The sequence below is a fragment of the Leptonychotes weddellii genome, chromosome 3, assembly GCF_054177405.1.
Source record: "Leptonychotes weddellii isolate Sample4059 chromosome 3, ASM5417740v2, whole genome shotgun sequence".
Lineage (NCBI taxonomy): Eukaryota > Metazoa > Chordata > Mammalia > Carnivora > Phocidae > Leptonychotes > Leptonychotes weddellii.
The window spans coordinates 27,868,004-27,894,286 of record NC_138371.1 but is presented as its reverse complement, the minus strand read 5'-3'; the positions used below and the strand labels follow the sequence as shown (position 1 = coordinate 27,894,286).

The 26,283-nt window shown below is 40.0% G+C and overlaps 1 protein-coding gene across 4 annotated transcripts in view; it reads left to right on the top strand.

Moving 5' to 3' along the window:
- Positions 1 to 26,283, top strand: part of PARD3B (par-3 family cell polarity regulator beta) — a 985,082-nt gene that overhangs the window by 430,182 nt on the left and 528,617 nt on the right. Inside the window, exon 1 of one of the 4 annotated variants that reach the window (XM_081813817.1) lies at positions 18,037 to 18,836. The exons of the other annotated variants lie outside the window; for them this stretch is intronic. Within the exon in view, the coding sequence (XP_081669943.1) occupies positions 18,824 to 18,836 (13 nt within the window). The 5' untranslated portion in view covers positions 18,037 to 18,823. Of the gene's footprint in view, positions 1 to 18,036; positions 18,837 to 26,283 lie in introns of those variants that run through there. 4 annotated transcript variants of the gene reach the window in all.

The following is a 26,283-nucleotide window of genomic DNA, read 5'->3' as shown; positions in this document are numbered from 1 at the left end:
TCAGGGTCATGGGATCAAGCCCCTCTTGGGGCTCCCTGCTCAGGTTGGAATCTGCTTGAGATACTCTCTCCTTCTCTCCCCACCCCCGCTCCTGCCCCTATGTGCACTCGTGCTGTTTCTCGCTCTTTCTTTCTCTCTCTAAAATAAATAAATAAAATCTTTAAAAAAATAAAAATAAAAAATAATTATAATGAAATCTAGATTCAGTCTGTGCTTTGTACTTGTTATTTCTGTATATATGCATATATGTGTAAATACACATTTATATACACATACATTTACACACCCACAATACGTGTGTGTATGCTAGAGTATATATAATGCATTGTGATCACATTTCTTTCATTATACTATTTTTCTAGAACTAAGTAATTAATGCATATTAATAAAAATTTCAAATAAGAATTTCCAAAAGAAATGTAAAATTGCCCACAATATGGTCAAGCCCATCAGTCCACCAGTTTGTTTGTTCTCAGAGTCATTCCTATCGGCATCCTCCTTGGATGCTCTTCTTCAGCCTGGACTGGTTGCTCTCAAGGTCAATGCACAGCTGCAGTGCAGAGGATCCCCTTCACCTCTCTCCCAGGTGGAGTCTCCTCTTTATCATTATTTCATGTTGTCTCATTTTTGGTTTATTCCCTTATTTTCATAAAGTACACCTTTCGGTAGTTTTCTAAGAAATATTATGTGAGAGCAAACATGTTTTGAGACTCTGTATATCTAAAAAATGCCTTCATTCTGCCATCATGCTTGATTTGTAGTCTGGCTGCATTTGTAGCTCTAGGCTGGAAATCTCTTACTTCTGAAATTTGAAGCCATTGCTTTTTTATTTTCAAGCCCTTCATTTTGCTTTAAAGAAGAATGGTGCTATTCTCATTCTAGAGCCTGTGCATGGAATCTTTTTTCTCTTGCAAACTTTCAGGACCTCTGTTTACCTCTAGTGTTCTGAAAATTCAGTGATACACATTGTCAGGTCTATGTGTTTTCAGTGAGCTGAGCCCTCAGTGGGACTTTTTAATCTAGAAACTCTGCTACATCAATTCTGGAAACCTGTCTTGTATTATTTATTTGATAGCTAATGCATATTTTTATTTTCTGTGTATTTTTCTTTCTGAAATTCTGCATTAGCTGGAGGCTAAATGTCCTAGGTCTTTATGTTTTCTCTCTTATTTTCCATATCTGTGTCTGTCTGTACTACTTTTTGGATGATTTCCTCAAATTTATCTTCCAACATCTTTGTATGTATGTGTATATGTATCTTTCTATGTATGTATGTATGTATGTATGCATCTATCTATCTAAATTCCAGTATAGTTAATATGCAGTGCTATATTAGTTTCAGGTGTACAATGTAGTGATTCAATCCCCATCACCTGTTTCACCCCTCCTCCCACCCACCTTCCCTCTGGTAATGATCAGTTCGTGCTCTATAGTTAAGAGTCTGTTTCTTGATTTGTCTTTTTTTTCCTTTATTTGTTTTATTTCTTAAATTCCACATATGTGTGAGACCATATGGTATTTGTCTTTCTCTGACTGACTTAATTCATTTAGCATTATACCCTCTAGATCTATCCATGTTGTTGCAAATGGCAAAAGTTCTTTCTTATGGCTGGGTAATATTCCACTGTATATATACCACATTTTCTTTATCCATCCATCTATTGATGGGCACAGGTTGCTTTCCTAATTGTATTTATTTATTTTTTATTTCCACCATTGTACTCTTAATTTCTTTGAGCTTTCTTGTTTCTTAAATACTCCTTTTTATATCATGCTATTTTTATGTTATTAATACAGTATCTTTCGTCTTCAATTCTCCTCTTGTTGTCTGTGTTACTTCTGAGTTCCTTTGATCCAGTTGTTTTGGCCATGTATTTTAGAGGTTTTTCTCAAGTATCTGTTATCCTCAACTGTCTGTTCATATTTAAGAAGGATCCTCTAAAAGAAGATGATTTCAGGCTCTGTGTGTTCGAGGTGTGGTGGGGGTTGGGGAGAGCATCTTTAAGCTGACTGGACAGCCATCCAGCCTTTTCACTGAGGCTCCTCAATATCTTTATCCATAGATCTTGTGTTATCTATAAATTTCCCCAAACTTAGAAGCTTAGAAAGATGAACATTTACCACCTCACTCAGATTGTTAGTGTCAGAAATGCGGGAGCAGCTTAGCTGGGTGATTCTGGGTCAGGGTCTATCAGGAGGCTGTAGCCAAGCTGTCAGGAGGGGCAGCAGTCTTCTCAATATTTGCCCAGCTCAGCGAATTCACTCTTAAGTTCACTTGCAGGATTGTACTTACGTGATTGTTGGCTGTCCTTCACCACTAGGGTGTGTCCATAAGACTGCTTAGGACGTGGCTGATGAATTTCCCCAGAATGAGTAATCTAAGAGAAAGTAAGTGAGCATTCCTCCAAGGCAGAAGTGCTGTTTAGAACCTAATTCCAGAAATGGCATACCAATATTTTGGCCATATTTTATTCATCTCATGGGCTAATTCTATGTAGGAACTATAGGAAGGGACTAGAGTGTAGGAAAGGACTATGAATCCAGGAAGCAGGGAATATTGGGGGCCATCATGGAGGCAGGCTACTATGAATCTCTTCTCAGTTTCCTCAGAGACAATCCCCCCAGGCTCCTTGTGTAGAGTATGAAGCCTGGATGGCAGTGTTTTGGAAACCTGGCGTGGGAAGATAGGAGGGGATCTCACTATTGGGTTATTCAGACTTTCCCTTAGTTCCCTGGTCTTCAGTACAGTGCTTCACACCCACCCTCTGTGGTTATTCGTGACATCTCACGTTGTAGGCCCGCTTGGGCCAGCTTCTGCAGAGACCGCAACTCTGATGAGTGCAAGGATGAGAGAAGGGGGTGGGCAGTCCCTGGAGCATGGAGACTGATGGGAGGAATTGGGGCAAGACCGAACTGGGCATTTCATAGGTTTTCTATCAGTCCTCCTGCCATCGGCCCCACACTAGCTTTCAGAGATACCTGGTTCCCCCAATTCTTGAGCTTTCCTAGGTTTTTACAGCTTCAGTTGGCTTTCCTTAGACTTCAGCTTTCTCCCGTCTGGTAAGATAATTACTTATGTCTCCCCTTTGCATCCTTCCAACATTGTGTCGGCATCACTCACCTGCTTGCATTTGCTCTCCAGTTTTCTTTGTCTTTGTGGCCTTAATCTTTTTTACTATTTCACTGTCTTTGTGATAAGGTTTTAGGGTGGATGAATCTTTATATTTAGCCTAGTATGTATTTTGTACGTATTTCCATTTTTTTCTGTTTGTATAATTTCAACATATACCTTGATAACTAGTATCTTCTATAAAGTTTATTCTTAGAGGAAAAATTCAAAATGTTAACAGACTAATCAGCTTATTCTGCCCAAAGCTCCTGAGGTGTGAATAGAAGGGATTTCGTTTTCCATGCCTCCCTTGTTTTTTGGCTGCTTCAGGATGTAAGTTTACACGGAAAGAAGAGTAGGTGGAAATGGTCAGTAGTATAATGTCTGGAGGATAACCTTAGAATCTTGAGGATTTGGGATTTATTTTAGACTGTTCTTTAAAGTGCCAATCACAACAAACACTTGATAGTTTAACATATGCAACCACGTTAAAGAAAATGTGTTAACTGCACATATAATTTAAGTATATCTGTATTTATCTTCAGTTTTCAGTGTTTAAACCTGCCTGTTGTTCCTTGCCATGTTAGGATCATGGAAAGAGAGCCATAAACAAGCTGGAAATATTTATTACAGTACCTCAAGGTGATACCACTAAAGTCATTCCACGGGTAATTTATTACACTGCTAGATATCAGGCACATGGGAAACTATCTTGAACTCCCAAATGAAAATACTTCCCAAATGCAGCACTTCTAAGGTGTTACATTTAACATATTTAAAAATTAATAACTCTTACTTGTCTAGCATAAGCAGAAGAATAAGATACAGTTAAGGTTTTAAATTTTTGCTGGTGGACCTAAAGTCTAGGTAGTATCTTGACTCTTGCTCACATACTGTCTTTCCCCAGGTGGACTAGCCCCTTGCCTCTCCCTTCTTGATTCCAGCATGAGTTTAGAACCAAGTGTGGTTTCCCTTGGCCAGGCAGCAGCCTGCCATCGGAGACCGCCCTAGGCAGCTGCAACACTGTTATCCCAGGGCCGTTTGTATTGTTTGTACTTCTCATGCCAATTCTTATTTACTTTCTGTGGTCTTCTTTTGTTCATCTATCTTCTTCTGCGATTCATAATTTATCACTATAGTTTAATTATTCAAAATAGCTCTTTTTAGACATTTGAACTTCTTTTCTTGGACTGTCTTGTGTATAAATGTCATTATCCCCAATGAGACTACTTAATTTCCAGAGTAGAGGATCTATTCTCTCGCTCGTTTGTGTATCCTGTGGTGTAGCGCAGGCTTTCTCAACCTCAGCGCTCACTAGTGACATTTTGGACTGGCTCATTCTGTATAATGAAGAGGCTGTTTCCTGTGCATTGTGCATCATAGGTTGTGTAGCAATACCCTTGGCCTCTCCCACTTGATACCCCACAGCAGCACCCCATGCTTACCCCCACATTAGTGACAACCAAAATATCTCCAGTCATTGTCAAATGTCCCCTATGGGGTATGGGGAGAGGCAATCCCACTGGTGGAGTAGAACACACTTTGGAAAAAGACCTGAGATGAGTCGCCTAACACTGGAGGTAGAGACAGGATAGGTTGAGAAGATGCAGAAATCTAATCTTACTGCAAGACTCGGGAATACAGAGAAACTGAGGGAGCAAAAAGATAAAAGCTCCCAGCTACTTCTGGAGAGGTGATTGACATGCCATGAACTGGCATCTGCAGGTCTGTGCTCAGCACCAGAGGTTGAAAACCATTTTAAAGGTATTTATTTACTTATTTACTTATTTACTTATTTACTTACTTATTTATTTATTTATTTATTTATTTATTTATTTATTTATTCAAGAGTGCGGGGGAGGGTAAGGGAGGGGAGAGGGACAAGCAGACTCCTAGCTGAGCCAGAGCCCAACACAGGGCTCCATCTCATGACCCTGAGCCAAAACCAAGAGTAGGACCCTCAACAGACTGAGCCACCCGGGTGCCCAGAACACTATTTGAAATGAGCAACTGCCAAGGTACCAAGTGGGGCCAAGGGGCAGCATGCCCTGTACTGTCGCAGGGAAGGTTCCATAGTTAATGGAAGTAAACAGTGGAAGCATTTAGGCAGTTTGGGAATCAAAGTGTCACACTACTGTGAAATCTGTAGACAGAGAGGACATGTCATCTGTGTGTTTATCATTCTGCACGTGTCTGTATGTCTGGAAATTCACCGTGTTAACAGCCTAGCTGCAGACTTAGCTATCTAAATTGTCCTGCTAGCCAACTTTGCTCTTAGAATTTGGAGAATTTTTAAGAAAGGCATTATTCATGTTGGCATGCTGCTACTTTAAATTAAATGAAAATAAGAGTTGAACCATATGCTAAATAAAAATAAAAATAGCTTCACTTGCATGCTGTCGCTAATATCAACCTGACTCCTCATGTCCTTTTCAAATAAGTCTACAAAACCCAGAAATTTCCTGACAGCTGGACTTCAACTGCAGCTGTGTTAACCTTTCTGCAGGTGCAAGTAGGTTTCTGTCATTCTCCGTTTGTGATTCTGATGCCTGACTGCCACACGTGCAGGTATGGAAGTCCACAGGGTAGAGCTACCTTCTTATCTACAGTTCTCAGGCATGGAGCAGGAAGGGATAGTTGCAGCAAAGGGAGTGATATCGAATTCACGACTGGGATGGCCCAGTTTGCAGGCTGAAGGGAATGGGCCTCAGTAACGTTACTCACCGTTCTTACTTCTGGGCTTTGGGAAGTAATTGCTCCTGTAAGGTTCTTTCACATGCATTTCAACAGCTGGCCCTACCAAATGTGCCCACGATTGTCTTGGATATTAAAAATCACACATCCAACAGATATTTACTGAGCATCTCCTCTCTGCCAAGTGTTGTGTTCGCCATAGAGAATATAGTGAGTAGCAGAACAGACAGTCCCTGCTGTCACAGAGCTCCTAGTCTAGAGGGAGTGGCAGAAAAGTAACAAGCATGTCCCAGCAAACTCTGAGAAGTGCTACGAAGACAAGAGCACGCAAAGAACCTGATATAGAGAGCCAGAGCAGAGCTCTGTGTTTAAGCTGAGTATGTTTTAGGTAGAAAGGAATGTTCCTGTCTTTGGGCCTTTATTTATGTATGCCTCGGCTGAAGGCTGCAGAGGTCACATTCTGTATGTCCCATGAACAATTAGTTGTGTATATTTTTATTTTAACACCTCACATTAACTGACATGTTTGCATGTCTTTCTCTTCGACAAAATGCAAACAGTTTCTGGGGGATACAGATTGGGTCTTACTCATCTTGGTATGACCCAGTCTTGAGTTTCACAACTCAATAATATGGAACATTGAGTTGAATCATACTGAGGAAGTGAATGAGTGAATGACGGAAATGAATGAATGAACAAATTTGAGGATGCAGGAAAGGGTGTTGGTATCTGCTGTGTTCTCTGCTACCACACTGTCTCACTCCTACTGGGGACTCTTCCTATGCAGTGGACTTCCTTACCTAGTCTGGAACATTTGGCCCTATTTGACTTTGGATGCTGAGGATCCAGCACAATGTGGGGCACTTAGCCATTTGGTAAGTAAGAGGTGAATGAATGAAAGAATGGGTTTACTTTTCTAGTTGTGAGCCTTATTATCTAAGCCTGCTTGTTCACCTCTGAAATCCAGAGTTTGCCTGCCCAAAGCATTTCTATGCTCTGAGTCCCCCCACTCCCAACAAACACACTTAAGTTAATTTGTCTGGAAATGAAAAATTAGAAAAATCAGTTTTATTTCTGAAATGTCTTAAAACTGCCTCCTTCTCTGCCGAGGCCAAATAACCATTTTCTCTCTAGTACAACTACAATAATCTCTTTTATCTCTCTACAATCCATTCTCTGCAAAGCAGCTTAAATCGTCTTTTAAAATATAACCTGCAAATATAAAATATAAATGTAGAATTTAAAATACTCTATAAATCAGATCATGAGGACTGAGAACTATAATGACTGAGAACTATAATGGTCTTCTGTGGCACAGAGAATGAAACTCAAACCCTTTCCCACCTGCCAGACCTACCTGTGCTGACCCCTTCCTACCTCTGTGGGCTCATCTCATTTCCTTTACCATCTTGTTTTCCATATTACGGCCACACTGGTCTCCACACATGTTGTGCATGTACCCCACTCTCACTCCCCAGATGAGGATCCTGTCTAGAGCAGGCACTCAGGAGCTGCTAATGACATGAATGGTTCTGTGGTCTATTGATTTTCTGATGCTGCGTAACCTGTTGAACCATTTCTTTCCGAGAAATTTTTATGCAGAACTCCAGCATGTAAAAGGAATGAACGTGGTGTTACTCTGACTCACATGGGAACAAGAAGCCCAAGATCACCTATGGGTGCCAAAGCTTCTTCTGGAAACATAGGATTCCATGGATCATGGTTTGCAAGTCACTGATCTAGTCCCATGCTGGCCGCCTGTCTTCTGTATTACTGTCTCTGGCTTCTCTGAACTTGGACCACTGTCCTTTTAGGCATGCAGAATGTGCTTCCTTTCTAGCTGAACTCCCTACTCTCCCTTCTTAGCTTACCTTCTTAGATGACCAAACATGCTAACCTTGGAAAGTTAAAACAGTCTAAGTGGGAAAATGAAATGGATATATGCAAGTTAAATAAAACACACATGAATAACTTACAAATAGTTCTCATCGATATCATAAGAGTCCAGAGAAGCAAGAATTTACTGGGGGTTAGAGAGGTACAGGAATAATTCATGGACTTACTGGGACATAAGATGAGGACCAGAAAATAGTAAGGAATAGAAAGAAATGATACAGATACAGGTAGTTTCCTGTACATTGTAGTCTGAGCAAAAGCTTAAAGGGAATGAGAAAGTTATGGTGGTTGAGAGGGACTCTGGATCAGCCTCACGTACATCAGGCCATAGACTTGAAAGTATTTGGTATCACATTGTAAAAGGCATGGGTTGCCACACTATGGAGACAGATCCAAAGCTATGAATGAATGGGGGCATGAAAATACGCTAGGTAGTTGAAGGCATAGTCACCTAATAGTTAAATGCATTGAATAAACACTGTGTTTTAGGCACTGTACTCAGCACTTTAGGTGAATTTCTTATCTTCACCATTCTTATAGATAAATTCCACCATTATCTCCATTTACATATGAGGAAGTGGAGCTTTAGGCATGTTATGGTACCTGCTTAAAGTCCATACAGATTTCACAAGTGTGGCGAACAGGATTTGAGTCTATGTCTGTCTCTTAACTTGCATGCTAAATGAAACCAGAATGGGAAAACCAACTGGGCATTTTTTACATAAAGTCAAGAAGTAAGGAGAATCTAACCAAGACTTATTACTTCAGGCTAATTACAAAATACACTGTCTGGAATTGCCTACTCTAAATATCATTGAACCTAGGGTAGAGTTAGGAGAAATGGAAGAGAGATAAATTCAAGTGACATTAATCTCACTGTGGCATGCAGTAGATATGAAAGTCCTTTGATCACTATAAAATTCTATGTAATGGGCCCCTCTGCTTTTAGGATCCACACATACAATTTTATTAATTTTTCCAAAGGTGAGCAGGCTCCAAGGGCCGAAACCCCTGAGAGATGGATTTGTGAACTTACAGCACTTGACCACTTCACTAGACAGGAAATATCTGTCTCAAGAACTGGGCTTGGTAACCTGCTCAGGAAAGTCTAGTCAGGAGACCAAATCACAGGGCCCAAGACTACTCAGTGCAAAAAGAATTAAAACAAAGGGAATTGATTATTCATGAGGGATATTTCCATTAAGCTTGGGCAGCCTGTGAATTACCCTTCTCTACTAGAGGATTTTTCTATCTAAATATCCATGGTTATATGTTTAGAAGCAGAATATTCTGTTCTCAGAGCTGTGCAAATATTCTCTGAATTTTTCCTCTTTAACCCCTGCCACCTCCCACTCCCCATTTTCCTATGTCGAGGAAAGTTGTGTCTGGAAACCACTGTGGCCTGGAGGAAGGATCATAAAAGTAGGAGTTAAATGAGGTTCTAACCCCAGCTCTGCCCCATTAAGTACCTTCTCTTGTCTTGGGATTTTTCTCTTTCAAACAGGGTAATCATATCTACCTTTGCAGGGTGTCGATGAAATGCAAAGCCTATAACGGAGTGCCTGGCCTATAGATACGTAGTGTAAGGTTATAAATACTTAAGGCAGCTAAGCCAGTTCATAGCACAGACAGAACACTGCACCCTCACTTAGCACAAGTGTAGTAGTTGTTGTAATAAATATGCCCTTCTAGGGGAAAAAAATTGAATGAATTAAATTTTTATTTTATTTTAATCACTTTCCAGTTCTTGCTTCTGAAGATATATCTTGGTTGTCCCACCATCACTTTCTTGGTCAAGAACATTTTGGCAGATGGCTGATTTCCTCTGAGTTGTGTTTTTGTTTTATTTTTGGTTATTGTTCACAGAGTAACCATTCACTGATCTCAAACTCCAGCACCATCTTACCAATACCTAAAGGGAGTAAAAAACAACACTCATTGTTTTTTACTTCTGTGAATATCTGCCCTCTCCTGGGTCATTGTCTTGAATAATATCTCACCATTTTCCCTGGCTTTGCTTATTGGTCTCAAGAAGGGACTCTCGTGCTTACCGAACCCCCTCCTCCTGGTCATTGCCTGCATCAGTGATTTGCTTACTGACTTAATTTCTGCTTAATCTCGATTTGCCTAAACGAAGTGGTCATAGACTCTTCTGAACTGTCCTGTGTAGGCACTCTCTAAATCCTGGTCCCATCATGGTGATTAGCAGGAAGGTGGTACCACTGATAGAAACAAGTCAAAGGGGTGCTGATAGGAGGGAGGAGAGAAGTGTAATTTGTAACACAATTAGTTCAAGCAGAGGTGATATTTAGGTGGATTGGAGATAGGGACTAGAAGGCTCATTTAGAAATCTATGTTTTTTAGTGATACTAGAAGATAAAGTTTATTCCTCAGCTATTAATTCCTTCAGTGTTGAGTGAGCATATGCCGCTGTCAGGCACCACGCTAAGCACTGGGAGTGTAAGAGGGAGTGATTTGGAATCCTCTAAGGCATTCACTCTCTGGAGTAATAAATGGTGTGATATATCTGTGTACACTTATCTACTTATTTATCTGTAGTGTATAGCATGATTTCTTCAATTTAATACTCAGAATATAAAATGTGATCAATAAGTGTAGAAAGAAGGGCCAAAGTTAGGAGACCGACATTCTGAAACTTATTAGCCATACGACTAAGGCACCTAAATTTTCTCATTTACAAACAGAGTATTGGACTAGATTAAATGTTTTGATCTGATCCCTTGTCAAATCAAATGGCTCTGCAAAGATTCCAGAAATGTTTGACTTTAAATCCTTTTGAAAGGTATAATAAAACTAATATGCACACTTAAATAAGTGTATTATACCTAGACTTTTCCTCATCAGGAGAGCCTCATTGTTCTTGACCCAAGCTTGTAATTAAATATTGCTGAGTTGGCCTAAAGGTTACCAATCTAAGTTAGCTCTATAACTAAAAAATTCACAGGTAGATTAATAAAATATTGCTGTTTTTTCTGTTTTTTCTTATTATGTCCCATGCGATATTTTACTTGGCCAATGAGTTCTGCTAGTAAGTCTCTGTCACTGGCCCACACCTGCAGTACCCCCTCAGCTCTAAGAAGCTAGCACTATTACGACTCATAAGAAAAGTGCCTTTTACCCAAAGTCATCAGAATGGATGGTTCTTTTTAACAGCTTATTAAGATATAATTCACAACAGATAATCCATCTGTTTTAAGTGTACAATTCAGTGGGTTTGAGTGTATTCACAGAATCATGCAACTATCATCACAACAATTTAGAGCATTTTTTTACCACACCACAAAGAAACACTGCACCCCTTCAAAACAACCCTTAACCACCACCCCCACCCACTCCCCAGTCCAGCTCCAGCCTTAAGCAACCACTTATCTACTTTGTGTCTCTATAGATTGGCCTCTTCTGGATATTTCATGTAAATGGAATCATACAATAGGTGATCCTTTGTGACTGGCTTATTGAATTTAGCGTAATGCTTTCCAGATGCACTGTGTTGCAGCAAGTATCAGTACTTCATTTATTTTTATTGCCAAAAAATATTCCATTTTATGGATATACTGCATTTCATTTATCCATTCATCAGTTTATGGATGTCCGGTTTGTTTCCACACTTTGGCTATTATGAATAATGCTGCTAAGAACATTTATATACAAGTTTTTGTGTGCACACATGTGTTTATTTCTTTTAGATATACACCTAGGAGTGAAATTGCTGGGTCATATGCTAACCCTGACGTTAACCATCTAAGACGCTTCCCTGCTCTTTTCCATAGCTGCCATACTACTTTGCATTCCCACCAGCAGTTAATAAGGGCTCCAGTTTCTCCACATCTTCACAAACCCTTGTTCTTATCTATCCTTTTGATGATGGTCTTCCTCGGGGGTGTGAAGTGGCACCTCACTGTGGTTTTGATTGACATTTCCTTGAAGGTAGAAGGAATGGTTCTTGAAAGAAAAATGTCAGAATGACAAAGACAAAAATTTGGAGAAAGGAGAGAGAGAGAGAAGAGGATATCTGGGATGGAAACGTAAAAGTCAAAGTTGCTTAGAGAACTGGCCAAGACATGGGACACGGTGGGCAGGACAGTGCTCCCTAAAACCTGTTTTTCTGGATTATGGCTCTGATGCAAGCTCCCATGGTGGTGAAGTTGCAGTCCTTCATGAAAAGGTAGGGATGTATTTGTGTTGTAGCTCATTCTTACATGATTAGTTTATATGAAAAAAAAGTGGCTTAAAGCAGTTTAAAGCTGCCTTTTAAGTTTTTCAGAGTAGTTTGGGTATGCTTAGTCTTCCTACCTGCTCCCTTCCCAGTGCTCCATGCTGTGGTCATCCCTGCCCCTTTGTCATTGATTTTGCATTTTTCCTTCACTTAGAATGACTTCTCCTCTTTCCTCTATCCATTCAAATCTCAGCCTTAATATTGGGTGATGTCTGGCCCACCTGCTCATGTAGACTCTTCTGACCTCTTGGACAACATTGACAAGTTGCCTTTTAGATCTTATATAGCATTTTGGTGGATTACACTGCTCAGCTTTGTTCTTAGTGAAAAAATTGTCTTGCATGGTTCATATTACTTTATATGTGCTTTCAAGTATCCCTGTGTGTTCCTTAAGGGGAAGGCATGGGTTTATACTACCAAATACTGCCTGTAAAACCAGAAGCATAATAGGTGCTTAGTGCATCTCCTTTTTGTTAAATTAAATCAACGTGTTATTCTTTGTTTCATCTAAACACTTCATATAATTTCTTAAATGCAGACAGGTTCTCACTGGCTTTGGGGAAAAGTACCCATCTTATAAATTCATTAATACAAAACAAGGGGAAGAGTTTATATTTTCAGATAAAAAAATAAGTTTATTTCCAGGTCAGATCACATTTACAATTATAACATTTCTTTAGGGAATTGATCATTTAGGAAGGATCTGGGGAGTGCCATCTATGCTTATTTTATTTAGGGGACTTGTTCTATATAAGAAATTATTTTTGAAATGTCTGTATGTTGTCAAAGTCAGATGGGCAATACTGCAGTAAGGTGGCATTTCCCTCCACGTTTAAAAACTCTGGGGGTAGGGGGTAGGGCACTTAAGTTGGCAGATTCTGTTGAGTTGTCCTCAAGGTTAGTCTTTTGGAACACTGTATTGCACTCCTGTCCTTGAGCACTCCATCCGAAATTAGAGATGGGCAAAGTCAAGCAAACAAGGCAAAGGTTAACACAGGCAGGCTAACAGGAAACAGATGGGAGTTGTCAGCCTGAAAGTGAGGTCCCGCTAGAGGCCTTCCCTTCAGAGACCACGACTACTTGAACTGGAAATCTGACCAGGAAGGGAGTCCCCAAGCGACCTTGCCTCAGAGCACCTCAGTGGAAAGGATGACAGAGTTCAGAGAGAGGTGATGGGTGACAGAAGAGCAAAGAAAGCACAATTATCTATGGGTTGCCTTAAAATGGCAGATCTCTAATGTAGTAAATAAAGCAAATGTGAATAATTTCGTAAACCTATATAGATAGGCCTACAACTGGAAATGTGTCCTGAAAAGGACTATTTCAACCGTTCAATAGAAATACATCCACACCGGCCAAATCCAGATTTTAAAACTCTCCTGAGGATTCGGGAACAGATGATGAGTAACTGGAATGTAGTATAAAATAATGATCTAGACTTTGTTATAAAACAATAAAATTTATTCTACATAGTAAGCCAAGTATGTGTTATAGATTTACCTGATTCTGATGAAGCACTGGGGCCACAAATTATTACCGCTCACTTTTTAGGGTTAACTTCTCAGCAGCCGCTCAGACCGCCACTGGAGGTGGTCACTTTGGAAACACTACAGAGTGGAACCCAGAGTACATGGGATTGCAATGTGGTGAGCAGGAGGGGACACTATTGGACACGTAGTATGTTTTAGGCATTTTGCTGGACACATTATTCATTCACATTCACTCTTTTCAATGACCTGGTGCCTTTTCTTTTAATTCTTAGTTTAAGTATGAGGAAATTGAGATTCAGCAAAGTTAAGGAACTTGACCTATTCGTACATGATGTAAATGGTAGAAATAGGGAATCTGGGTCCTTTTAATTCCATACCACTTGTCTTTTTTTCTTACACTTTATTATAGGTCAGATACGTTATTAGGGTGCCACATTCTTCCCAAGTGATCAAATGCCTTTTGCTTTTGTTTAGGAAAAGTAAACCAAAAAAAGAAGATCCAAAAAATCCAAAATATCAGGAAGTTACCTTTTTCAAATAAATTCAAGCCTTTATACTGCCTTTATTTCCATAATTTTCTGTTTTTAGTAATCATCATCTTATTTCATTGTTCAGCTTTAAACAATACAAAGATAACAAATCTAATGATTATATTCAGTCAAATTCAGCTACTCCTACTTTAAAAGGTATATTACTGTGTCATAAAAAATAGATGTGTATTATATATCCTGTCTAATATTATCTGTACATAATTGCCTTCAATATATAATTCTGTTACTTTGTTAAATAACCATGCCAGTATCTTCTCGAACCAGTCTAGTTTTAAACATACTATTTATGACTGAATTTACCAGAGATCGGAATTTGCCAGCCAACATTGAATTAGAAAATGCCTCCATTCAAAATTTCCTACAAATGCTCTTTAGAAATGTATTTTAAATTTCATTCTAGTGAAACCAACTTAGAATGAATCTTAATGGGCTAGAACAAAATAGATTTGAGGTTGATTTTTCCCATAAAATATGCAAAGCCCTATTTTTAAATCGATCTTTTCTCTGTGATATTGCTCCTTTTCTCTGTTTAAGAGTGAATTTGTCTAAAACATTTCTTTTTCAGATTTTCTTAAATTACAGTAGAATTAATGCCTTAGAATTGCCAAGGTAGGTGGAAAGTACAGAGAAAGTCTAGATTCTAGACCATGTTAACTTCAAGCCAGCATTTTGCCTGCAGCTGTTCCAGGAATTATGTGCAAGTTTTACTATGTTTAAAACTGTTTTCAGGCTCAATTCTTCAGAATATTATCATTTGTTAAGCAATATAACCATGCACAACTGTAACAAGCCAGAACACTGTTGGGTCCCCCCACCCCCTTACTTCACACATCCACTAGGCAGACTGTTTACACCAGACAGTATCTATGCAAGATGTCCCTCTACATCTTTCTCTTTTGCTTGCTTCTTGTTAGTTACAAAGATACATACTGTGCCAGGCACTAAGCTGGTTTCAACAGCTATTTATTTAGATTGTGTGAACTGGAGCTGAACTTGAACCCAATTAATAGCAACTGAACTTGAACAAACTGATATGAAATCATTACAGGCTCAGTTCCCTGGTCCATTATCCCTAAAGAGATCATCCGACAGCACTCCAGGTGCCTTTTCTATGCCAAATCTTGGTGCAGTGCCCAATCAGAAAGTGTCGGGGGGATTAGAAGTTCGGTTGCATTGGAGTTAGCTCATTACCACATTTGTGATCGCTTTCACAGAGAGGAGAGGTGGTGATCCCAGTGGGCGGGATTGCAGAGAAGGCTTTGTTTTCAGCACCATCTGGCACATGGTTGGCACTCATTAACACAGCACAATGTCAATTAAAATAATAATTGTACACGGCAGCAATGCTGCTTAGATGGGTCCCTACCTTTGGCCTTCCAGCTAAGGATATGGAAGAAAGGGGAAGCTGAGGGGGTGCCTCTGATAGCTATGGTCACTGGGTTTGCATCTATCTTGGTGCGTACACCTTCCCCAAATCATATACTTTTTTTTTTTTAATTTTCATATGTTTGTTTTTAGCAGCAGTATTTCCTTTTCCTTTTTCTTTTTCTTTCACTTTTCCATTTTCTTTTTCTCTTTTCTTTTCTTTCTCTTTTCCCTTTTCTTTCTCTCTTTTCTTTTTCTTTGCAATTAGAATGAGCCTGACCCTCTTCCCAGACCCTAACTGGATGCCCTATAGCTATCCTATAGCCAGGAAACATTTGCTTAAAGGACATTCCATTCAGTGATATTTCTTCTGCAACTTGAATTTCAGTGTAATTGACAGTTTTAGGTTTTCCTCCTTTAAAGGATACATTCATTCATGGACTCAACCATTCAGGTGCTTAGTAAGACTGCACTATCCTTCCTTAAGAAAACGAATGCAGCTTTACATTAGCATGTCCAGGACCTTGGTCTGGCAGAATCTGCTTTGGTTTGGTCGCAGGAGTCTCCTTAGAAGGCTGTGCTGTGGATGCAGACAGGGGGACAGTCTTTTAAAGACAACTGGTTGGGTTGGAATCCTACTCTTCCCATGTCCTTGGTGTGTGGCCAGGAACAAATCACCTAACTTTCTTTTGGTCTCTGTTTCCTTAGCTGTGCAATGGACTTTAATAGTCATCCTCAAGCTCTGGAATTGCTATGAAGATTCATAAACCCACAGAGCATTTAAAATCATACCTGATGCTTGGTGAGATATTGAGGAGGATAGCTATGACCACATATGCAACACTAAAATTTTCTGCAAAAGTTCCCTTTTCCCTAAGAATGTGCCTCATGTGTACTTAAATTTCCCCCCGAATGATAGAACTTGCTAGCTGTGGTAATGGAGGTTGTGACTACATGGACATTGGTCCAGATACGTTAATCAGCTCTTTCTGATAAGACACTATGATTTAATTCCTTGTCTTGCTAGACTAAGGTGAGAAGAAACCATTTGATATGGGTAGGTTTCTTATAGATGCTTGAGACACTTATGCCATGATAGTTACTGAAGTCTATCCCTTGTTTCCAGAGCAGATTATGTATATGTTAGACTACAGAAATTAGTTGTGTATTTCAGTGCTGTAGGTGGTGATCATGTGGTTTTCGCTGGTTGTGGAACCATGGACAGCATGTCCCCCGGCAGCCTAACCATTTGTGCCCTATGATGCTGAGTGTAACCAGGGTCTTTAATTCTGCCATTTGGTATGTGCCCCAAAGCCTTCAAGAAATGGGCTTCCTGCAGGAGTGTTTCAATATCATTTATTCCACCAAGAGAAGATGACAGACATTTTAGATGCTGGAGAAAGATTAAATGCATTTGGTTTAACTAGCAGCACTAAAATGGGCTGCATCTTTGTATTGTTGCTGTTTATCTTCTTTCCCACAGTGGAATTTTGAGCTTCCCCAGGCTGTGATTTGGGTATTAATGCCGAGTTTAGGTCGGGCAAGAGTGTGTTCAGTCTGTGACACTTAGATAGCAAAGGCAAACTGCTCACGGCTATTAGGCAGGAGTTTCTGTATGCCAGCGATTGCATGCTTGTGACTCATAATCAGAGTGATCCACAGCAACGGATAGATGGGCTTGCTGTGGCTGTTGTCTTGGTCTGCTGTTTTTGCCAAAAATGTCAGCATTTCTCCCCCAGACACGCCCGTATGACACATGCACAGTCTCCTTTAGTTGTGCTAACTAACTTGCCGCTAACATTACCGAAAACTTTCAGTATCGTGGAGGAGTTGCCTGGAACCTACCGTTCCCGTGAAGAATAAGTTGGAATAAATAAATGATTTTTTCCTGAACTGATACTTTGGGAGTGTTGTCGGAATTTGTGCCACGGTGTTCTCTCAGGCAGCCCGGTTTCCAGATTCTCTGCCTTGGTTTAACATGGCCCATGCTCGAGAATCAGCAATGACATGTCATGCTTCTGGTTTTTCTATTTCCATGAAGCTGGATCAGTGGTCTGGGTTCCTCTGAAGCAGACACGTAAAAAGCCAGGAGCCTCTCTGGGTTTAATACCAGCCTGTCTCTGAGGTTTAAGGGTGATTCCTACTCTGCGTCCCTCACTCCCCACCCCCACCCAGTTCCCTGACCCGTGGGCACACATACACTCTGCATCTGATCTTCTAAGTTGAATCAGCAGCCTGTATTGCTGACTTGTCACTTAATTCTGTGTATCCTGGCTCAGACCCACCTGTATCCCTGTATGATTGCTCAACCTACACCTGTCCTGACTCTCTCGATTCCTTCTTTAATTTAACAGACATTTATACAGTGCCGCAGGGTGCCACGGTCTTGACATACAGCAGTAAAAAGATAAATAGGATCTCTGCTCTGAAGAAGCTTCCTTTCTGGCTGAGTCTGAAGTTATTCAGTAAACAGATGCACAGAGTATTTCTGGTAACCTTGCAATGGAGACAACTAAACAGGGTAAAGGAATAGAAAGTGACTGTGAGAGAACTGCTTCCAGAGGCGATGGAAGGGCGGAAGAGCATTCCGAATAGAAGGATCAGCCAGTGCAAAGGGTTCTACGTGGGGACCTTGGACATACCGGAGGTGGGTGGTTGAGTAGGTGACTGCCCACCCACAGTGGCGTCGAGTCTCCTGCGAAGCCCTTTGCACCACTTATAACTACAGTTCTCCCTCTCCCTTCTACAGCACTTTGCAGTGACCGCTAGGCTATCTTTGGTGACATCGTCTGACGTGTTACCCTGTATAAGTCAGTCTCTTCAGAACCCTTTGTGGTCAAGGACTATGTCATATTCATCTTTGTTTCTCCAGGATTTAGCACTGTTCCTAAAATTAGCAAGTTCCCAGTAAATGTTTAAGCAAAATAAATGTTAAACAGGACATAAAGCTCCAAAAGCAGAAGGGCTCTGGAAGTAGACAGTCAGGCTCATTCCTGGGCTACAAGTGTTTCTTTGAGGAGTTTGTAATCCCTCAGAAACTTCTCAAGCCAGTATGGGGTTCAAACCTGCCTTGGAGCATCCTCCAAGGCAAATTTAGAGCTCTTTTTCTTTCCTTTGAACACTTTAGATCATGACTCAAAGCCAGAAAGATGCATTTTACATGGCAAGCTGGCACACACGTAAGTATTAACTGTGCTATAAAACAAAGTATATCATTACTATGTGTAACACAGACTGATATTTTCTGTACCAGTTTCTATACCGTCCATGGTACAGAATGCTGATCATGACCCCTTTCGTGGATTTCAAGACTCCTAAGTGGTTTGCAACACACAGAGTGAGAAAATCCTGCTTTCAAGGATCAAGAGATTCTTCGGAGGTAAACTTCAGAGAAAGCAGCGTGAACTCTACCTGCAGAGCCACGGACCCCTGAGCACACTCCGGCCATTGGTTGAATATTTGCACAAAACTGGCCGAGGCCATGTGGCAACCAGGTGAAGTGAGCCATCCCTGACAAACACTTAGGTTGGGTCCGAGGGGCACCTTTGTAAGTCAGAATTCCGTTGTTTGAGCGCTGAAAAGTTGTTGCAAGTAGGTTTCCTAGTCATTCCGTCCACCATATCTATATATAGTATTATGAATGTTTTAGGTAAACGTGTTGTTTCTAAAATGAGACCGTGGGCCCACTGAGATATAAGGAACTTACCATTTCCTCTGCCAGTGTGTTTATATAAATATTGCTGTCGTTAAGCGTGTTCAAATAGCAAAACTATTTCAGTCTTTTTATCTCTTTAAAACTAATTTAAATCTGAGCATTAAAAGACTGTTTGATACCATATGTTTGTTTTAGATAGGAAATGAAATCTATTCTAAACAGAAGGGTTTATGAAATCTGTATTCTAAACATAAGGGCTTATGAAATGAGTATATAGGAGCAGCAGTTGGGGTAGATTGTTTCTTGTGGCCACGGAGTCCTCCTGTCTAGTGTGCCTGACCCTTTTGTCATGTGATTTTGCTGTTCCTGAACCTCCAGAGGGAAAGTCTAACTTCCTCACTGCTCCCTCCCCTGAATGTGTTCTCAGATGCTTTGTTAAGAATCCAACATTTGCTGGATAGAAAGTCATTTTATTGTGGCATGTAAGTCTACTTGGAAATTGCTGATTTTTCTCCTTGAAGACCCTTTAGAAGCTACTTTCAAAAATGACCAGGGCCTATGAACAAAGAGTCTCACAAGCCTTTCGTAAAAATATCGGATAGGCTTCAAGAACATAACCAAAGACCATCACAAACTGGAAAGATACCCATCACACATCCCAAGTAGCTGTGTACATGGAAGGAAAAAATTAAGTGTTTTAGCGATGTCCCTGGCGTACCTATGTGTGCACCCTATTGCATTTTGAGGCCCAAATATTTCCTCTGTGGAAGCAACTTGGTGCATGCACGCATGTCTGTGTTTTTTCCAATCTAGATGGATACTATAGTAGGAGATAACCTAGACAAGCAATGTACAAAGACACTTCTGATAGCATCCCAACTTCCATGGATAGCTTATAAGGGCAATTACTCCTTTTCTGTGTCAACCTTTTTTGAAAACAGCACTGTGTATTGGTTTGGTTGCCCTGAGAAGACCTGAAGATGAGATTATGATCCTTCACCTCAAATTAAAGAAGGTCTTAAAAAAAAAAAAAAGGCTTGTCTCAGGAACCATTTGACAAGTTCAAATATTAGCTGATTCAGATACCAGCCTCTTAACAACATCTGCAACTTAATGCTTTTCATAGGTGGTATGTCTATGTTGTTAAATTATGTTATCAAATTCCTTCTAATCTTTGTAGATTATGCTTTAATTTGCTATTCTGTCAATTTTATCAGAATTGTCTATTTCATGCTATTTGGCTATAGGAAATACTAACCTAGTAAAATGCAGCACTTACAAGTAAGATGGGCTTGTGATAAAAGCCACACGAAACAGGTATCACCTTCAAGTTAATAAACATCTCATGTTCTGGTATAATTTGGTTTATTCCCAGGACCTGTGGGAAAAATAGTGATATAAACTTACTTTTTCTGCCCCTTAAAGTAGTCATGGATTTCCAATCTTTGGCTTATTTTATTTAAATTGATTGGAACCATTTATCTGACTCTCAGATATCTATATGTAGAAATTATTGTAAATTCAAACCAAACTCAGGGTGGCTCAATCAGTTAAGCGTCTGCCTTCAGTTCAGGTCATGATCCCGCATCAGGCTCCCTGCTTAGCAGGGAAACAGAACCTGCTTCTCCGTCTCCTGCTCCCCCTGCTTGTGCTCTCTCTCTGACAAATAAATAAATAAAATCTTTAAAAAAAATTCAGACCAAACTCTATATTCCTCATACTTAGCATCAGCAGGCTCTCTGTCCAAATCTTTCCTTTGAAAGTTAAAGCTTTAATGCTGGTAGCAAGAGCAGTTTGCCGCTTCTGAAGAATCATAGAAACACAATCTAGTTTTATACCTGTGGCCTTTGGATTTTGATGCACATCGAATTTGATGCTAGGAGTTACACAGAAAAGTCAATAAGGATCCATGGATCATTGCCTTGCTATGCCATCGGGTGAATTAGTCTGCTGGTGTAATGTGCTCCAGCTTGTGTAATGGACCTATTTAGTAGCAAGACAACAGCCATATGAAACACCTGGGTGGGCTTCCAAGGTACTTTCAAGTGGATTAGATTTCAGTTATCTAATGTGAGGTCATGAAGGCTTGGACAGCTGGGGCCAGTTCCACATCATGGGTAGACTCTGACACCTGCCTACTGATGTATAAGGTAAAAGGTGCTTGGGGTCAAAGCTGACCCCTGGGCTCCAGGAGTAGATATGGGTCAGCACATGAGGTCTCAAGCAGCAGTTACAAATGTCAGAAAAGTCTCCATGCAGGACAGGATAGAGTCACATTTTCCTTTGGCACTTTCATTAGACGTGTTCCTTCCCAGGGAAGCCTGGTTGCTGTGTTGCTAGATTGAACTTCAATTGATTTATTCTTGTTTAGAATTTTAAGTGCTGTTAAACAGAAACTATGCCTTCCTTCTCTATCAGAAGTCAGGGCCCGAGAGGCACTGAGTTCCTTTAGCTGCCTCACAAAAGGCAGCATTTGGGGCACACAGGCATTGGCATAAGACCATCTTTTTGAGTGTTCCTAGGAGATCACGGTGGCTCCATAATGCACCACTTCTTCCAGTCCGGCCAGGGACTTTGAATGATCCAATAAAATGTAATGATCAAAGGTTTCAAATGCAGCTGATAAGTCATATAGATTTGTGCCCAGGATGCATTAAATTGACTTGTGGATGTTTCCCATCCATCACGAAGGACTTGGTGATTTGAATTTAGTACTTTGATGTTGTCAGTAATTGTTTGCAACTGCAGCTGAATGGCCTGAAGGCATTGCTGATTTCTCCCTTTCTCATCTTGCAAAGAGCTAGTGAAGTAGTCTTTCAGAGGCGGTTCTCAACTCAATGGGAACTGTGGCCTAAAATTTAGGACAAAAGAAAGGTTCCACAAACACTTGGAATAGACCAACATCATTGCCGTAATGAATCATTCCCAATGTGTTCCATGCTGAATCAAACCATCCTCCCAAGTCCAAAGCCACTCCACTGGACACATACTAAGATTCACTTTCTGGTTTTTATAAGGGAATTACTAAAGAAACCATTGGGATATCTCCACTTATTCTTTTAGTAAACATTTTTCATATATCAATCTGCAGACATCTTTCCAAAATGTATTTAAACCAGTTTCTCAATACTTGGAAACAATGCTTTGGATTGTCCCTTTTTGGAGACCTCACTGCTGTTTGGATTAAATTAAAACTCCCCCATTTTAACACCACCTTCTAGTGATGTTCTTCTAAACCAGCTTCCTTTGTCTCCTCAACCACTTGCTCCTACAGTCACATGGTTCATGCCTATTTTCTGGCTGGGCAGATCTTACCAGTATCCATGCATGGATGTCCATCTTTAGTTTCTCAAATCATGTGTCCACCTGCCTATTTTAAATATTATATATATCTTAATCATTATTTTATACCAATTTATCAATTTGTAGATCTTTGTAAATCTTTTGCATTTCAAAATCCTGTTTAAAAAATCCTCCAGGGGCGACTGGGTGGCTCAGTTGGTTGAACCTCTGACTCTTGGTTTCAGCTCAGGTCATGACCTCGGGGTTTTGAGATTGAGCCCCACGTTATCCGGCTACATGCTCAGCAGGGAGTCAGCTTGAGATTCTCTCTCTCCCTCTGCCCCTCCCCACTCACATTCTCTTTCTCTCTCTCTCTCTCAAATAAATAAATGAACCTTAAAATATATATATATAGGGCGCCTGGTTGGCTCAGTTGGTTAAGCGACTGCCTTCGGCTCAGGTCATGATCCTGGAGTCCCTGGATCAAGTCCCACGTCGGGCTCCCTGCTCAGCAGGGAGTCTGCCTCTCTCTCTGACCCTCCCCCCTCTCATGCTCTCTGTCTCATTCTCTCTCTCAAATAAATAAATAAAATCTTAAAAAAAATATATATATATATCTATATATCTATCTATCAATAAGAGCTCCTCCAAAGGCTCTTTTCAAGTAAACTCAACTGTTATCCTTCTAGTTATTCCACAGGTTGTCATAAATCTTCTGAATATTGACTAACATCATAAATATCTAGGAGGTAAGATGGTAAACTATGGAAAACTGAAAGATCAACCGACCAGGCACTGGACTCCTTCATAAACCACAGTAAATGACAAGACTGTAGTCAATATCTCAGAGCCTCTACTGTGGTTGTTGAACGCTGGTGTTGATGTCACTTTTATGCTCATTTATCATTAAGTTGCAAGGGTGATAACATATGCTGCATTAGTGTGACTAGTGTTTGTTTTAAAATAAATGTTGATGATGAAGCAAAAAGCGTTAGGTAGTGGGAAACAAACCTGACAGTAGCAATTTATTTACACATTAGGGGCATAGACCCCGCTCACACATACACACACAAAATTCTCTTGTCTGGGACACTTCAGATTTCCAAAGATTTCTGAATTTAGAGGTTGATCTTTGTTCCTCTAGCACTGCTTAGTTCAATTCAGCATGCGTTTGTTAATTACCCACTCTGCCAGGGGTCCTAAGTGATTGACTAAGGTGAGGTGCTTGCTATTAAGGAGCTTACAGTGTAATGTTCCCCCACCTTACTCCCTCCCTGTCAACTTTCTCATAGTCTTGCTTAAGCACTTGCTCTATCCTTATCTTAAATGTACATACTTATTTGTGTACTGGTTTAGTGTCGCCCATCTTCCTCCAGTTGTCTACAAGCTCGACAAGATGAAGACCTTTGTGTGTTGTGTGCTGATGATATCCAGAGTGCCTCGAAGACTGCCCAGTTTATTTTGGGCATTCAGTAAATGTTAAATTAGTAAATTAAGGGGATACAACCAAAATACAACTACAACTAGACACCTAAGACAACGTGGGATATGACATACCCTAAAAAGGTACAGGGCAGATCTACATTTTGTAGGATTCTCAGTGTACCACATCTGGGGAGATTGCTATTTAAGAAAAGGAACAGGGATGGCCAGGTGGCTCAGTCGGTTGAGCATCTGACTCTTGATTTCAGCTCAGGTCATGATCTCAGGGTTGTGAGATCGAGCCCCACACTGGGCTCTGTGTTAGGAGTGGAGCCTGCTTGGGTTTCTCTCTCTCCCTCTCCCTCTGCCCCTCCCCACCCCCCTCTCTCCCTCTCTAAAAAAAGGGGGGGGGCATAAATTTTAAGTTAAAAACATAAAAGATGCTTATTTAGAATGATTGAAAACCACAACAATTTATAAATTAATATATTGGAGATGTCAGAAAATACGAAAAAATATTTAATGATCTACTAATTGAGTACATATTAAAATGCCTGAAAATAACTCTTACAATTTTTGACTGCATGTTCTTCAATTACCTCTTCATATGTAACATTTTTCATACATTGAATGAACGAGTGATTCAGTCTTTGCTATCGCATGGTTATTCGAAATGCTGTTTAAGTAATATTTGGGATGTATAAACATGGGGCTTTGCACATACATTCTTGTAATCTGTGAAGCCACTACAGGTTTGCATCTCACTAGCATGGGAATTTTAATTCAATGCTGCATTTTCCGTATAGGAGAGAACTTCCTATTTGTCAAGGTATCAGTGAGAACTGAATTATTCAAATACTGAATTATATGCAATATTATACATTGGGTGAGTGGAAGAATTTTCTGTAGACTAGCTTCTGGCTTTGTGCATTTCCTATCTTGCTTATCTTTCAGTACCCACACCTTTCTATATGGGTACAAAAAGAACACATTTATTTCCGTATGTCAGCTGACCCTCTACCTTTGTGTCATGATGCTTGGTGAACCAACACAGTGAGTAACAGGATTCTACCTATATTCCTCACCAAGGAATAACTATACACTATACACACCTCCCTGCTAATAACTAGACACAGTGTTGTCTGTGAACTATACAAATATAGTCTATTGTATTCAAATGAGATACACACCCAACTGATTTTCCCTTTAACTGGATCCCAGAAATGTCCTTGGCCACTCTAGGTTCACCAGGAGGAGTCTTTAGAGTTGAAAGAGATAGAATTAACCTATTGCAATTAAACTATTATACTCATGTAAAGTTTACAAAATCATACAATCATGCGATTGTGTTACTTAGGTTCCTCCTGGGAGCTTGTGCTGGGCCCTGAAGTTACGCTTCATTAGCTCTGCAGCAAATCTGTATCTGGTATTCCAAAGAAGTAGAGGTTATTTATGACTTAAAGACTGGACTGGATTACAACTGATTGTATTAGAGAACAATAATTTAGAGGTTAGAACTAGCATGAACACTGAGTCTGCAGGGCATTTTTAGGCAATGGCAGATGGTCCTGTTTGGCATGAACCACGTGGCAAAGAATGCGATACAAGATGTAATCAGAGAGGTAGGTTGGGGGAAACCAATGAGGTCCTTGAATACCTTGAACAAGAAATTGGAGGTTGATGTGCATAGGTCAGATTCCTTCCTTCCACCTCTATGATTTGGGAGCTTTTATTTGGCTTTGCTAATTAGGGTATCTTTAGTTGTGTTTGCTAATGCTTTGTTCCTTTTTTAGTGCATACCTTTCAAAAATCTGGACCTTTGCTTGTATTGAGATTCCTCTGTAGCTTGTCATTGTTTTGTTTTTTTAATATTTTGGATTTTACTCTAAAATGACCACGTCTGTATTTACTCCATCAGCATTACTGAAACAGTGAATTTTGTCCCTTTTTTACTTGCCACTGTTTTTAATATAACACTTGGGACCTAGTGCATATCTAATACATAGCGTTAACTGACTTTAAATAACATGAGTACATCAATATTGTGAAGTAGTTTAAACAATATAAAAAATTCTAGATTTGTGTATATCAACTGGCTAAATTGTGAAAAAGTCAATATAAGAAAAAGCTTGTATCCTCAGAAATACAGCAATAATATACTGTGAGTTGAAGGCATAACCATTTTCAGAAAAAAGTATAATTTCCACTAAAGGTCAGTTTAAAACCCCCTCACTTGTTTTTATAGCAGCGGCACTCCAATTTGAGCAGCTTTCCAAGTAGTGAAACGTCTTTTATCATGTATGTGCCCATTCATATCTGTTGTGTAGCTGGTAACTATTCTGTGAATTACTTGCATTTGTCCTTTCGTGTTTTGAACAGACATGGTTTTTGCAGCCCACAATGAAAGAAAAAGTGATACTGTTCATCAACTTGAAATTCTTTGCTCCTTTTATGGCAATACTGGGAGTTACTTTCCTAAAGGAGTGATATTTAAGACTAAAGTATTTGGACAGCTACAATTCTGCTAAAATTTAAGTTGGTTTCTCTAGTGTGGTTTTTCCATCATGGTGTCTGAAAGCATG